Below are 16,262 nucleotides of genomic sequence, written 5' to 3' on the forward strand. Positions count from 1 at the left end.
ACCACCCACCCCAGCTCTCCCCCCACCCACACTAGCCCACCCCACCCCACCCTACCCTACCCAGCTCTTCCTCCCCCACCCACCCCACCCAGCTCTCCCCCCACCCACACTAGCCCACCCCACCCCACCCTATCCTACCCCAGCTCTTCCTCCCCCCCCCCACCCACACCACCCACCCCAGCTCTCCCCCCACCCACACTAGCCCACCCCACCCCACCCTACCCTACCCAGCTCTTCCTCCCCCACCCACCCCACCCAGCTCTCCCCCCACCCACACTAGCCCACCCCACCCCACCCTATCCTACCCCAGCTCTTCCTCCCCCACACCACCCACCCCAGCTCTCCCCCTACTCACCCCACCCCACTTCAACAAGTAGAGATCCAATTCCTTTCAGAAAGCTACCATTGAGTCTGCCTCCACCACCCTTTCAGGCAGTGCATTCCAGATCATTCTAGAATGCGTAAAATAATTCTCCTCATTTCCCCTTGACTTTTTTGCCAATTATTTTTAAGTCTGTGACCACTGCTTACCGTACTCCTGCCAGTGGAAACCGTTTCTCCCGATGTACTCTTATCAAAACCCTTCAACCGGTTTCATCCAGCATCGTGAATATATACAGAGAGCAATATCACCCTCTGCTGGAAATCAGTCAGTACTACAACAGCAAAAAATAATAACCCTTGCTGTTGAAACACAAAGCTAACAATACACAGCAGGTCAGTGAGCAGCTGTAAAGTGAAAAGACAGCGTAATGTTTCCCAACGTCAAAACTTCAAACTGAAAGGTAAGCAAGTCTCTCATAGGGTTGCAAATAACAGGGTGATGGGGGGATCCACAGAGAATCCAATCAGAGAGGAAAGTAATTGGTTGAATGAGCTGAGCACTGCAATAGAAAACTGTTAGATGATACCAAGAATATTGAAGCTGATATTAAAAATATTGAAGTTGTTATTAAAAATATCATCTCCGTGGGGCAATGGAAATATATTGGCCCTGAAATTGCAGCCTCTCCGGGTGTGTACGATGTGTGCACCTGCCCGAAGAGTTCCGGGTTTAGGCGTGCGATGTGCATGTGACACTTGCGAACTGTCAGAATGTCTTTTGACAGATCTCACACATCCCCAGAAGAAAGGCCTTCGCGGGTGGAGATTTGGGCCATTTGCCCAACTCTTGTCCAGCGAATGTCCTTAAAATGCTTACACCTGGTAAAAGCAGGCATAAGGCCTCCGAGCGCAATTTCAGGGCTCCTTAATGATCAGCCGTGATGTTATTGAATGGCGGAGCAGGCTTGAGGAGCAGGCTTGTGCAAATAGCACATTTCAGACCTCCTGCATCAGCAGGTTTTATTTCCCCCCCCCCCACCCCGCCCCATTTTCTTGTCTTTTTTTTCCTTGTGTGGCCCTCTTAATTATCTTTCCATTTGCCTCAACGAGGCGATCTCTTGTATCATTGAACAGTTTTCTATTAAGTTTGCTGGATTCGCTACGGAGGGCCACTGGAAAGACCAAGCAGAGTTTTCGCTGGAGTTGCGGCTGGCCGTCCAGGACCCATGTTCCGGGAGCTGGTCACACCGGCGTGGCAACACAGCGGTATAAGGAAACAGCTTCACACTGCAGCTGGCTGGGCTGTGCCACACCGGCAAGTCCTCGAGGCTGACCATGCCTGGAATGTGAAAGTGATCCATCCTTCACCGTGATGAGCGTGGAAAGAACAATTAAAGAATGATCTCTTTTGCCAGAAGTATTTAATTCTTGATGGAACTCTTTTTTCAAAGGGCCACCCAGGTCAACAAGGTCCAAGAGGTCGTGCTGGTCTAGACGGGTGCAATGGTACCAAAGGAGACTCGGGCTTCCCTGGCGGTGTGGGATATCCGGGATCCCTCGGGCTCCCGGTAAGCAACTGGCATAATTTGCGATTTGTTGACTCATTTTGCAGGGAAAAAATTTGAAAGAAATAGCTACTTTCAAAGTTGTCTTTTTTTTTAAGTGAATTATTAAAGTATTTGTACTCGTTAAAATAAAAACTGGGACGATAGATAGTTAAGATATTAGTGAACTGGTGTTTTTTTAATTTATTTGTTCTTGGGATGTAGGCATCGCTGTCAAGGCCAGCATTTATTGTCCATCACTAATTACCCTTGAGAAGGTGAGACACCTTCTTGAACCACTGCAGTCCATGTGGTGAAGGTACTCCCACAGTGCTGACTTTGTCACAGCGGTTTCGTACAACGGACTGGCTTACTAGACCATTTCAGAGGGCAGTTAAGAGTCAACCACATTGCTGTGGGTCTGGAGTCACATATAGGCCAGACCAGGTAAGGATGGCAGATTGCCTTCCTTAGAGAACCAGATGGGTTTTTACAGCAATCTGGTAGTTTCGTGGTCACCATTACTGATACTAGCTTTTTAACTCCAGATTTTATTTAATTAACAGACATTAAATCTCCTGTGGTAGAATTTGAACTCACATCTCTGGATCATTAGTCCAGGCCTCTGGATTACTAGTCCAGTGACATAACCACTATGCTACTGTTTCCCCGAAGATTGTAAATAATAACCAATTCATTCAGCTGTCCATCTTGGAGGAGATCAGAGCTGTGCTTGAACTTGTCCTCACTCAAAGTCTAACTTTCAGTCGCGAGTCTTGGGAACGGGAGCATGATCGGGAGCGGGATGCCCGGCTCACTCTTCCTGTACGTTCCCTGTCTCAAAACAGCCAACACAAACTAAAAACTTTATTTAAAAAAAAGTTATATTATTATATCATCCATTTATTACCTTTGGAGTGTAAGGATATCTCCCTCTTTGAGATAGACAATTAGATTGGCTGATTTCTAATTTCTGCCTCTCTCCCCCCAGGGTGAAGTTGGTCGTAAAGGAGCTAAAGGAGAACCAGCCTACGTCTCTGGAGGCCATGGTGGATTGAGGGTAAGGAGGCTAGATGGTCATGCTGTAGCTTTGATCTTATTTTTCTGAGAGAAATTAGATTCTAGCGGAGATGCTAGCATCAGGAAGCCGAACTCAGAGAAGGAGCTGAAAGTGGAGTGACAGTCCTTGTGCCAAAAATTGCTGTTACTTAACATATCCATATGATGTTCATTGATGTGCATGATATCAATGTCAGTGTCAGCTGTGGCTCAGTGGGTAGCACACTCATCTCTGAGTCAGAAGATTGTGGGTTCAAATCCCTCTCTAGGAACTTGAGTACATAAATCTAGGCTGACACTCCACTGCAGTACATTGGATAAGAAAAGGGAAGGTAGACTATGAAAGTAAACTAGCACAAAATGTAAAAACAAGTAGCAAGAGTTTCTATAGGTATATAAAAAGGAAAAGGGTGGCTAGTGTAAATGTTGGTCCCTTAGATGATGAGACCAGGGAATTAGTAATGGGGACCATGGAGATGGCAGAAACTCTGAACAAATATTTTCTTTCAGTCTTTACGGTAGAGAACACCAACAACATCCCAACAGTGTCAAGGAGCTATAAGGGGAGAGGAACTTTAAACACAATCACAATCACTAAGGAGGTGGTACTCAGTAAGATAATGGGACTAAAGGCAGATAAATCCCCTGGACCTGATGGCTTGCATCCTAGGGTCTTAAGAGAAGTAGCGGCAGGGATTGTGGATGATTGGTCATAATTTACCAAAATTCCCTGGATTCTGGGGAGGTCCCAGCAGATTGGAAAACTGCAATGTAACGCCCCTATTTAAAAAAGGAGGCAGACAAAAAGCAGGAAACTATAAACCAGTTAGCCTAACATCTGTGGTTGGGAAAATGTTAGAGTCCATTATTAAAGAAGCAGTAGCAGGACATTTGGAAAAGCAAAATTCGGTCAGGCAGAGTCAGCATGGACTTATGAAGGGGAAGTCATGTTTGACAAATTTGCTGCAATTCTTTGAGGATGTAACGAACAGGGTTGATAAAGGGGAACCAGTGGATGTGGTGTACTTAGACTTCCGGAAGGCAATTGACAAGGTGCCACGTAAAAGATTACTGCAAAGCTAAAAGTTCACGGGGTTGGGGGTAATATATTAGCATGGATAGATGATTGGCTAACTAACAGAAAACAGAGAATAGGGATAAATGGCTCATTCTCGGGTTGGCAATCAGTAACCAGTGGGGTGCTGCAGGGATCAGTAATGGGACCCCAATTATTTATAATCTATATTAACGATTTAGAAGAAGGGACCGAGTGTAACATAGCCAAGTTTGCTGACGATACAAAGATGGGAGGAAAAGCAATGTGTGAGGAAGACACAAAAAATCTGCAAAAGGACATGGACAGGCTAAGTGAGTGGGCAAAAATTTGGCAGATGGAGTATAATGTTGGAACGTGTGAGCTCATGCACTTTGGCACAAAAAAAATCAAAGAGCAAGTTATTATTTAAATGGAGAAAGATTGCAAAGTGCTGCAGTACAGCGGGACCTGGGAGAACTTGTGCATGAAACACACAAGGTTAGTATGCAGGTACAGCAAGTGATCAGGAAGGCCAATGGAATTTTGGCCTTTATTGCAAAGGGGATGGAGTATAAAAGCAGGGAAGTCTTGCTACAGCTGTACAAGGTATTGGTGAGGCCACATCTAGAATACTGCGTGCAGTTTTGGTTTCCATATTTACAAAAGGATATACTTGTTTTGGAGGCAATTCAGAGAAGGTTCACAAGGTTGATTCCAGAGATGAGGGGGTTGACTTATGAGGAAAGGTTGAGTAGGTTGGGCCTCTACTCATTGGAATTTAGAAGAATGAGAGGTGATCTTATCGAAACATATAAGATTATGAGGGGGCTTGACAAGGTGGATGCAGAGAGGATGTTTCCACTGATAGGGGAGACTAGAACTAGAGGGCATGATCTTAGAGTAAGGGACCGCCCATTTAAAACTGAGATGAGGCGAAACTTCTTCTCCCAGAGGGTTGTAGATCTGTGGAATTCGCTGCCTCAGAGAACTGTGGAAGCTGGGGCATTGTATAAATTTACGACAGAAATAGACAGTTTCTTAAACGATAAGGGAATAAGGGGTTATGGGGAACGGGCAGGGAAGTGGAGCTGAGTCCATGATCGGATCAGCCATGATCGTATTAAATGGTGGAGCAGACTCGAGGGGCTGTATGGCCTACTCCTGCTCCTATTTTTTATGTTCTTATGTGTCCTGGCCAATATTTATCCCTCAATTGACATAACAAAAGCAGATTATCTGGCCATTATCACATTGCTGTTTGTGGGAGCTTGCTGAGCACAAATTGGCTACTGCGTTTCCCACATTACAACAGTGACTGTACTTCAAAAGTACTTCCTTGGCTGTAAAGCGTTTTGAGACGTCTGGTAGTCATGAAAGGTATTATATAAATGCAAGTCTTTCATTCATTTTAGACAAGTTGATACTCTATTAAAGTAGTGTGCAGAGGAATTTCATATAAATGTGTTAAGTATTTGCACCCGAATATCACAAAAGAAAGACTTGCATTTATATAGCCCCCTTCATGACCTTAGGATGTCCCAAAGCGCTTTACAGCCAATGAAGTACTTTTGGAGTGTAGTGACGGTTGTAGTGTAAGAAACGTCGCAGCCAATTTATGCACAGCAAGCACCCACAAACAGCAATGTGAGCGACAGCTAACAGCTAAGACCGTGTCTGTAATTATAATCCAGCTCCCTTACATTGTTGGGCTCAGCAACTCATTCCTTACCATACGCCCCCCCCGCCCGCCCGACCCTCTCACGTCACCACTTTATGGGCCCAAGTTTTCACACAATAAAAAACGGGCGCCCCTCTGAGCTGGGCGCCCGTTTTTTGCGCCTAAAACGGCGCCTAAAAAAAAAAGCGCTATTCTCGAGCGCCCTGCAGCTCCTTGTCTGCCTGGCGTGGCGCCCAGGGGGGGCGGAGCCTACCACTCGCGCCAATTTTGTACGTGGGAGGGGGCGGGTACCATTTAAATTAGTTTTTTTCCTGCCGGCAACGCTGCACGTGAGCGTTGGAGCGTTCGCGCACGCGCAGTGTGAAGGAAACATTGGCACTCGGCCATTTTTGTAGTTCTTTGTAGCTGTTTAATTTTTGAACATTTTTTAATGAAAGCACATTGCCATCAGCACATCAGCACTGAGGCTTCCTGCAGCCTTCTCACTGTCTCCGCCCCCCCCCCCCCCCTCCCGCTCCCCGGGAACGAACGGCTGCAGAATTCTCCCTGGCTGAAGCACTTTCACACAGGTAGGAAGATGGTTTATTTAATCTTTTCTTTGCTTATAAATGTTTATTTAGGTTGGATTTATTTGTATAATATTTGTAGAAGTATAAATAAGGATTTATTATAGAATTTAATGACTTCCCTTCCCCCCCCCACCTTGTTCTGGACGCCTAATTTGTAACCTGTGCCTGATTTTTTAATGTGTAGACAAGGTTTTTTCAGTTCTCCAAAAATCTTCACTTGCTCCATTCTAAGTTAGTTTGGAGTACGTTTTCACTGTGGAAACTTTCAAATCAGGTGTCAGTGGCCGGACACGCCCCCTTTTAAACAAAAAATTCTGTTCCAAAGTAGAACTGTTCTACCTGACTAGAACTGCAGAAAAAAAAATGTGGAGAATTGCGATTTCTAAGATAGTCCGTTCTCCACCAATTGCTCCTAAAAATCAGGCGCAAATCATGTGGAAACTTGGGCCCTATATCTGTGTCTGTAGTTCTATTAATGTTTGTCCAGCTCCTTTATAATCTCAGGCTCCCAGTCAACACCAAGCGGACATTTTATCTCAGTGACTGGCCTGTGAGAGGGTGGTGCTCCAACAGAAGTGGGCATCCTCACTGTGTCACTTTGTCCCGATTTACACCACAAGTAAATTGGTCTTCCTGTAATCCGGCTGCACTCTGGGGGATCGAACATCCCCTGTTACTTGTGTAGCCGGCCATAACATTTTGGCCAGCACGCCTCATGCCATCACTGTGGAGATGGTGGCTTAGTTGGTGCCCAATGACCTCACAATACAACGGGACAGAACTGCCTCTTGGACGGTAGTGCATAGCGGGCAGGATTGCACTGACCGCTTGCTATAGGCCCGCCCAATATTCAGCTCCATCAATGTCAATGGAACTGTCTTTTGGGAGGGGCGTATAACGTGTGGCGTGGCGGCCCTGACCTGCAGGAGACCATCAGCGGCAGGTCGGGGCCATAAAAGGAGCAGCGAGTGGCAGCATGTCACTGCAAGGTACAGCGCGAGTTAGTGCAGGAGGGCAATGGCTGCAAAGAGGGACATAATCAAGGTCCAGGCCGGTGATTGGAGCGTGGGCAGGTACAGCAGGAGCGGCGTGGTCGGGGCGAAGGAGCGGCCAGAGAATGTAGAGGGATGTGATCCGGCGTGGGCAGGAGAAGCGCGAGTTTGGGGCCAGAAAAGGCGTGGGCCCAGGGGCAGCACGGGATAGCCCACACTGCGCTATGTGTGCGCACTAGGTCGGTGCAGCAGAACAGATCTCCAGTCGTCCTGGTTAATCCTTGCCACTGGACCAAGACCTAGCTCTGTCAAGCCCGTGTGGTGGCTGGTGTGCAACGGTCACCACATGTTAAAACAATCCACGCACAGGCATCTTCCACCCTACACTATATAGTGCAGGACCTGGAATATTAGGTCCTTCATTGAAACACCTGTGAACTCATCCTTTTTTGGCGTGAAAGCAAGTCATCCTCGTTTCGAGGGACTGCCTATGACGATGGTGATGAAGATAACATGTGACCAATGCAATCACGCCTGCTTTGCACTGTTGCCCAAGAGGCAGTTCTGCCCCAGCAATTTTAATAGCCACTGAAACACCAGAGGCAGGCAGGAAGGCCTAGTGAAATAGGGCTTATGGTTGACGTTGTTCCCCACCCCACCATTGCCCCCACCCCTCCCAGCGGTGGGTGATTTGCTCCACCGATAAAGATAGCTATTGCAGTGATAACTACTTGATCTCAAAGGGTATATATCATAGAATCATCGAATGGTTACAGCACGGAAGGAGGGCATTTGGCCCGTCAAACCCGTTCCGGCTCTCTGCAAGAGCACTTCAGCTAGTCCCACTTCCCCCACCCTTTCCCCGTAGCCCTGCAAATTATTTTCCTTCAGGTACTTATCCAATTCCCTGTTGAAAGCCACGATTGAATCTGCCTCCACCACCCTTTCAGGCAGTGCATTCCAGATCCTAACCACTCGCTGTGTAAAAAGGTTTTTCCTCATTTCGCCTTTGGATCTTCTGCCAATCACCTTAAATCTGTGTCCTCCGGTTCCCGACCCTTCTGCCAAAGGGAGCACTTTCTCTCGATCTACTCTGTCTAGTCCCCTCATGATTTTGAACACCTCGATCAAATCCCCACCCGTTAGCAACCGCTGCCACGATGAATGGATCAGAGACTCCATGTGCAGGCTTCAGGCAAGTGACAGAACTGCCCAGCACCCGGCCCTCTGTTAGATGGCTGCTGAGGTGGAGCTGGTGTTGCAGGAGGGTTGCCCACTTCTCATCACCATCCCTCAGCAGTCCACATGGCAGAGTGCCTGGAGGGAGGTAGGTGTAGTCCCGAGGTCCAAAGCTGATAGAAACAGAGAAGAATCATAGAAATTTACAGCGCAGAAGGAGGCCATTTCGGTCCATCGTGTCCACGCCGGCTGACAAAGAGCCGCACGGCCCTCGGTTAGCAGCTCTGAAGGTTACATATAAACCTATGAGCAATGAACAATGGCGGAAAGGCAAAGAGCACCCAGCCCAACCAGTCCGCCTCACACAACTGCGACACCCCTTATACTGAAACATTCTACACTCCACCCCAACCTGATAGTTCTTGTCACTGGCTGGTACATGTTGGCAGCAGGTGTCCTTACAGCAGATGGCACAGCTCTGTATTGGCTGTCCCCCTGACCTTATGAAGACACTTCCCCACATCAAGGTAGGTGTGGCAATACCTTCAGACTTGGCAGGCGCTGATGCATGCTGGGTACATTCTTGCATTTTCATGTCAAAACACAACATGCGGCGATTGGGCTGCTTCTGATCAGCTGTCCAGCACAATGTCAATCAGGCCGTCACATGTGCCTGCCATCGGGCTTGCTGTCACAGCCTACCCTTCAAAGTTGGAACCTCTGCTCGTACTGATTGGCTGCCGAAACAGGATCTTGTCTGTGGGTGATGTAGACTGGTGGGTGGGGACAGAGCACCTCCATTGCAGCATGACTTCCCTTTCGGGTAATCTGCTCTTCTTCATCGAAACATCGCAGGCGAGGAAACCTCAGTGGTCAGCAATGGTACTGAGGCCCAGGTTATGATGGCCGGAGTTCAGTCCAGAGCTCGTGAGGGCCATTTGTTTGCTAATTTACCTCAGCAAAATGATGTGAATGTTAGTTATTCATTCATGCTTCAAGTTTCTACTGTTTTTGTCTTTTTACTTTTCTATGCTCAGCATTTAAATAATTTATTTTCATCTGATTTATTTTTCTTCCCTCCCCCACAGGGTGAGCCGGGCCTGCCAGGTTTGGATGGGTTTCCTGTGAGTATCTCGGCAGAAAATGTTCTCTGGGGGGGGGCAGGATTGAGAACAGTCCTTTCATTTAACCCGGACCTGGTTGTTGGAGAGTCTTGCCTTGCATTTTTTTGTGTGTGTCTAACAGTTGGGGTTTTGGGCGATAGTGTAAAATGTGCGAGATCGATTCAGCCGCCTGTTATACAACTCTTCCCATTTTCAAAGAAATTCCTGTGCGTGCTGTTTTTAACAAATTGTTTGATGTGCTCAGGTAAAATCGCTCCATTTACTAGGACTGTATAACGAATGAAATAGAATTGAGAAGTTGGAAATTTACTGGGATACGTTGACTAATTTGGTAGAAACACTCTACCCCTACACATGACAAGATTCTGAGGGGAATTGACAGGGTAGATGCTGAGAGGTTGTTTCCCGCGTCTGGAGAGTCGAGAACTAGGGGGCATAGTCTCAGGATAAGGGGTCGGCCATGTAAGATTGAGATGAGGAGGAATGTCTTCATTCAGAGGGTTGTGAATCTGTGGAATTCTCTTCCCCAGAGGGCTGTAGATGCTCAGCCGTTGAGTATATTCAAGGTTGCATGTCATCACATGCAAGGCTGGGAACTCAACATCCAGGGGTATTCAACATTTAGGAAGGATAGACAGAGAGGAAAAGGAGGCGGGGTGGCGTTGCTGGTTAAAGAGGAAATTAATGCAATAGTAAGGAAGGACATTAGCTTGGATGATGTGGAATCGGCATGGGTGGAGCTGCAGAATACCAAAGGGCAGAAAACATTGGTGGGAATTGTGTACAGGCCACCAAACAGTAGTAGTGAGGTTGGGGACAGCATCAAACAAGAAATAAGGGATCTGTGCAATAAAGGTACAGCAGTTATCATGGGCGACTTTAATTTACATATAGATTGGGCTAACCAAACTGGTAGCACTGCGGTAGAGGAGGATTTCCTGGAGTGTATTAGGGATGGTTTTCTTGACCAATATGTCGAGGAACCAACTAGAGAGCTGGCCATCCTAGATTGGCTGATGTGTAATGAGAAGGGACGAATTAGCAATCTTGTTGTGCGAGGCCCCTTGGGGAAGAGTGACCACAATATGGTAGAATTTTTTATTAAGATGGAGAGTGACACAGTTAATTCAGAAATTAGGGTCCTAAACTTAAGGAAAGCTAACTTCGACGGCATGAGGTGTGAATTGGCTAGAATAGACTGGCAAATGACACTTAAAGGGTTGATAGGCAATGGCAAACATTTATAGATCACATGGATGAACTTCCAACAGTTGTACGTCCCTGTCTGGAGTAAAAATAAAACAGGGAAGGTGGCTCAACCGTGGCTTACAAGGGAAATTAAGGATAGTGTTAGATCCAAGGAAGAGGCATATAAATTGGCCAGAAAAAGCAGCAAACCTGAGGACTGGGAGAAATTTAGAATTCAGCAGAGGAGGACAAAGGGTTTAATTAGGAGGGGAAAAATAGAGTACGAGAGGAAGCTTGCTGGGAATATAAAAACTGACTGCAAAAGCTTCTATAGATATGTGAAGAGAAAAAGATTGGTGAAGACAAACGTGGGTCCCTTGCAGTCGGACTCATGTGAATTAATAATTGGGAACAAAGAAATGGCAGACAAATTGAACAAATACTTTGGTTCTGTCTTTACGAAGGAAGACACAAATGACCTTCCGGACGTACTCGGGGACCGAGGGTCTAGTGAGAAGGAGGAACTGTAGGATATCCTTATTAGGCGGGAAATTGTGTTGGGGAAATTAATGGGATTGAAGGCCGATAAATCCCCGGGGTCTGATTGTCTGCATCCCAGTGTACTTAAGGAGGTGGCCCGAGAAATAGTGGATGCATTGGTGATCATTTTCCAACAGTCTATCGAATCTGGATCAGTTCCTATGGACTGGAGGGTAGCTAATGTAACACCACTTTTCAAAAAGGAGGGAGAGAGAAAACGGGGAATTATAGACCGGTTAGCCTGACATCAGTAGTGGGAAAAATGTTGGATTCAATCATTAAGGATGAAATAGCAGCGCATTTGGAAAGCAGTGACAGGATCGGTCCAAGTCAGCATGGATTTGTGAAAGGGAAATCATGCTTGACAAATCTTCTGGAATTTTTTGAGGATGTAACTAGTAGAGTGGACAAAGGAGAACCAATGGATGTGGTGCATTTGGACTTTCAAAAGGCCTTTGACAAGGTCCCACATAAGAGATTGGTGTGCAAAATCAAAGCACATGGTATTGGGGGTAACGTACTGGCATGGATAGAGAATTGGTTGGCAGACAGGAAGCAGAGAGTCGGGATAAACAGGTCCTTTTCGGAATGAGAGGCAGTGACTAGTGGAGTGCCGCAGGGTTCAGTGCTGGGACCCCAGCTCTTTACAATATACATTAATGATTTGGATGAAGGAATTGAGTGTAATATCTCCAAGTTTGCAGATGACACTAAACTGGGTGGCGGTGTGAGCTGTGAGGAGGATGCTAAGAGGCTGCAGGGTGATTTGGACAGGTTAGGAGAGTGGGAAAATGCATGGCAGATGCAGTATAATGTGGATAAATGTGAGGTTATCCACTTTGGTGGCAAAAACACGAAGGCAGAATATTATCTGAATGGCAGCAGATTAGGAAAAGGAAGGTGTAATGAGACCTGGGTGTCATGGTTCATCAATCATTGAAAGTTGGCATGCAGATACAGCAGGCGGTGAAAAGGCAAATGGCATGTTGGCCTTCATAGCTAGGAGATTTCAGTATAGGAGCACGGAGGTCTTACTGCAATTGTACAGGGCCCTTGGTGAGGCCTCACCTGGAATATTGTGTTCAGTTTTGGTCTCCTAATCTGAGGAAGGACGTTCTTGCTATTGAGGGAGTGCAGCGAAGGTTCACCAGACTGATTCCAGGAATGGCTGGACTGACATATGAGGAAAGACTGTATCAACTGGGCCTTTATACACTGGAGTTTAGAAGGATGTGAGGGCATCTCATAGAAACGTAGAAGATTCTGACGGGACGGGACAGGTTAGATGCGGGAAGAGTGTTCCCGATGATGGGGAAGTCCAGAACCAGGGGACACAGTCTTAGGATAAGGGATAGGCCATTTAGGACTGAGATGAGGAGAAACTTCTTCACTCAGAGAGTTGAGAGTTGTTAACCTGTGGAATTCCCTGCCGCAGAGAGTCGTTGATGCCAGTTGATTGGATATATTCAAGAGGGAGTTAGATATGGCCCTTATGGTTAAAGGGATCAAAGGGTATGGAGAGAAAGCCATGATCATATTGAATGGTGGTGCTGGCTTGAAGGGCAGAATGGCCTACTCCTGCACCTATTTTCTATGTTTCTATGTCTTCTATGTTGCGATCAATACATTTTTTGGACTCTAAAGGAATCAAGGGATATGGGGATCGGGCGGGAAAGTGGGGGTGAGGTCGAAGGTCCTGCTCCTAATTCTTAAATTCTTATGATCTCCCAGTGAGAAGAGTGCATAGAAGGAATGACAGTGCACTCGATTCCTGGCCTGCACCACTCTCCCATCTAAACCTTCCCACCTGCAGATTTGTATCTCTTTACTTTTTTGCCTTTGGAGCCCCTTAGGCACCCTTACCTTTTACAGCTCAGACTGGGTCCGATGTGATCTGTTTCCAGACCTCTACCTGAAACGTACCCTTGAGCCTCCCAGCGGATGAAGGGTGGGGGGGCAGGAGGGATGGGCGGGGGTGGGGGGGGGTGAGGAGTGGAGCAGGGGTGGGGTGCATGTGCTCAGTGTGATGCTCTTCCCCTTCTCGTGACACAGTTGGGATCAGCAATTGTAGGCCGTGAGCCCACAGTATTTTTGTTCTGAGTTACTTAAGGGGTTAAATCATGAGGACAAGTCTCATAAACCTGTCTTGTATTCCCTCCAGTTTAGGAGATTGAGGGGTGAACTGATTGAGGTGTTTAAAAAGATTTGATAGGCTAGATCGAGAGAAACTATTTCCTCTGGTGGGAGAATCAAGAACAAGGGGGATTACAATTAGAGTTAGGCCGTTCAGCAGCGAAATCAGGAAGCGTTGGAGAGCGGAAATTTGGAATTCTCTTCCCCCAAATATGCTGTGGATGCTGGGACAATTGGAGCTTTCAAGACTGTGATAAATATATTGGCTAAGGGTATCGAGGGATAGGGAGCAAAGGCGGGAAATTGGATTTCAGGTGTAGATCGGCCATGATTTAATCGTCAGGCTCGAGGGGCTGAATGGCCGACTCCTGCTCCTAATGGTCCTATGCAGCAAAGTTGTGAGTTATTTGAAGAAAATAGTGAATGTAATTTGATTGAATGGCTCATTCCTCACCACGTCTGGGTTTTTGGACATTACAAGGGGAGTAGGTCTAATCCTTCAACAACCAATGTGCTCAATTTTCACCAAAGCTTTTTTTTGGCGTACTTGAAGAGTTACGCCCGTTTTTTTGGGGCCCAAGTACGCCGAACCTGTCCTTTAGTTTTGGGGGTGGAACCTTGACCTGTACCAAAAAGATCGGGTTGCCACGGTAACCAAGGACACAATGCGAGCTGAGGCTGCAAAGTGAAACACACAGTCCGCTCCCAACACATTAAAACACATTGAATCAACTTAAACACACATTAAAATATATTGCAGCTACTTAGCTCCAATTATTAAAGCCGGTCCCGCTCCCCTAACCCTGGCTGAAGGGCTTGCCGGTCTACTTCCCTAGCCCACCCCGAGCTCCTTGCTGGTGCTGGTCCAGCTCCAACTCCCCCACCCCCCACTGCCCCACCCCAGCCCCGAGTGCCTTGCCGGTCCTGGTCCCCCGCCCCTAGCCCTGGCCGAAGGGCTTACCGGTCGGTTCTCCCGCCCGACCCTGGTCCCGAGGGCCTTGCCGGTCCCCCCCTCCCCTCCCAGCCCCGCGTGCCTTGCTAGTCCCGCCCCTAGCCCTAGCCGAAGGGCTTGCCGGTCTGCTCCCCCGGCCCTGTGGCCTACCGTTCTGCTCTCCTGCCCCTATCCCAGGCCGAATGGCCTCCTCCCTCCTGGTCCCCGCACCTAACTATACCGAAAGGCTCCCCCCTCCTCTCTCTTCCCCTCTCTCTTACCTCTCCTGCTGCTGCTGTCCGGGCATCTGCTGCACTTACCTGCGTCGATTTCCTTAACTCTCCCGAAGGTTTTTCTTGCCATTTAGGCATGTTTGTCCAGCTGAGAGTTACTCCAGTTCTGCTTAGGCCACATACGCTGGCCTAAGCAGAACTGGAGTAACTCTCAGCTGGACAAACTTTCCTAAATGGCCAGAATTGACACGGGTGGCAGGTTACACCCGCTTTGGCTGAAAAAGAAATCTACCTAAAAAAACGTAACTAACGTGAGTTACGCTGGTGCAAATTGATTGGGGAAACTTGGGTTTTTTAACTTCGGCCAAGAAAAACAGCCTGTTCCAAAAAAACGGCGCAAGTCACTGGGCAACAATGAGCCCAATGCCTCAGTGAAACACTATCATCGTTTAAATATTCAGTGACAGGCCGAAAGCCTGCTGATACTTAGCCATGGGCCGCTGGTTCGGAGTTCGGTTTAATCTGCTACATGGGTGAATTACCTCAGTTGACTCTGTTTTCTCCTGCAGGGTCTGAAGGGTTATCCTGGTTCCTATGGCCCCACGGGATCCAGGGGTCGACCAGGCACTCCGGTATGTACACTCACAACAACGGCCCTGTGTTTTATTTCACCCATCTGGATCAGCACTGGGCTGAGAGATATTTAGGGCTGACAATTGCTCTGCCCTTGTGATAAAACAAGCCACTGCCTGCACACTGCGGCCGGCACAGATAGCAGAACCTGTTGCAATATACTGCCGCCCTCGGACACTGTGCTCGGTCGGATACCCCACTGCTTAACCTGTTGCTGCTGCTGGTTTAGAGGCTAATGTGTGCCCAGCATCAGATCTTCAGGTATCTCCAACCAGCTCCATTGAGCAGTTGGGATTCCATTTATTTACGCTCAAAGCGCGATACGTTGTCTGAATCGGGCAGCTTGTCAGTCTAAAGTTGATGGTGCTTCCCCCCCGCCTCGTGGCAAAAGCATTTGCCAGGGAACCATTGGAGGATAACCATCAACAGACCAGGAAGGTCCCAGGTTCAACCCAAGGTCCCTGTGCGGGTAGGAGCATGAATATTAATCTCAGTGTCCCCGGGCTAGTGAGAAATACTCAGAAATTCAGAATGGCCAGCATCCGATCTCTGTTTCGGAGGCAATCCAACCAGGAAAGCTCTGGGCTCACTACCCGGATCTGTGCAGAGTTAGCAAACGCCAGCCGAGGCTGCAGCAAAGGGGATTACAACTGGCCTCAATTCCTCACGAAGGGACAGTCAGCCAGGGTTCCTGCTTGCGCTGACTGCGCAGCGGCCTCTATGATAAATGTGTGTGTGTATGTGTGTAGGCACTGTGCGGGCAGAGTCGAGCTCAGCAGCGATGTTCCAGAATTTGAATGGCCTGCCGACACTCACCATCAACACTGGCGCGTGAGCAGTGACGATTTGGGCAAGTTGCTGGTGGTGGCTGCAACCGATGGAACCAGACCCAAGCCAATCATAGCCTGTGCTTGAATAGCCCGGCATTAAAATTAAATATCCAGGCGGTTGTTGACGGTGTTTTTAGTGGCCTCTATCGTTTTCCTAAGGAACAAACTAACCTTTTGATCTCTTTCTTCAGGGTCGACCTGGTCCACCAGGCACTCGAGGATTAAAAGTAAGCGATGGTTCATGAAAAGAAAAAAGAAAGACTTGCATT

General features: G+C 47.7%; 1 protein-coding gene across 5 annotated transcripts in view; it reads left to right on the forward strand.

The window, feature by feature from the left end:
- col4a6 (collagen, type IV, alpha 6) overlaps positions 1-16,262 on the forward strand; it is a 575,180-nt gene that overhangs the window by 355,714 nt on the left and 203,204 nt on the right. For all 5 annotated transcript variants that reach the window (XM_070882795.1, XM_070882794.1, XM_070882796.1 and 2 more), the window contains exons 7-11: positions 1,776-1,892; positions 2,860-2,928; positions 9,470-9,505; positions 15,100-15,162; positions 16,185-16,220. In XM_070882795.1, the coding sequence (XP_070738896.1) occupies positions 1,776-1,892; positions 2,860-2,928; positions 9,470-9,505; positions 15,100-15,162; positions 16,185-16,220 (321 nt within the window). The remainder of the gene's footprint in view (positions 1-1,775; positions 1,893-2,859; positions 2,929-9,469; positions 9,506-15,099; positions 15,163-16,184; positions 16,221-16,262) is intronic.

This window comes from Pristiophorus japonicus, chromosome 6, assembly GCF_044704955.1.
Source record: "Pristiophorus japonicus isolate sPriJap1 chromosome 6, sPriJap1.hap1, whole genome shotgun sequence".
NCBI lineage: Eukaryota > Metazoa > Chordata > Chondrichthyes > Pristiophoridae > Pristiophorus > Pristiophorus japonicus.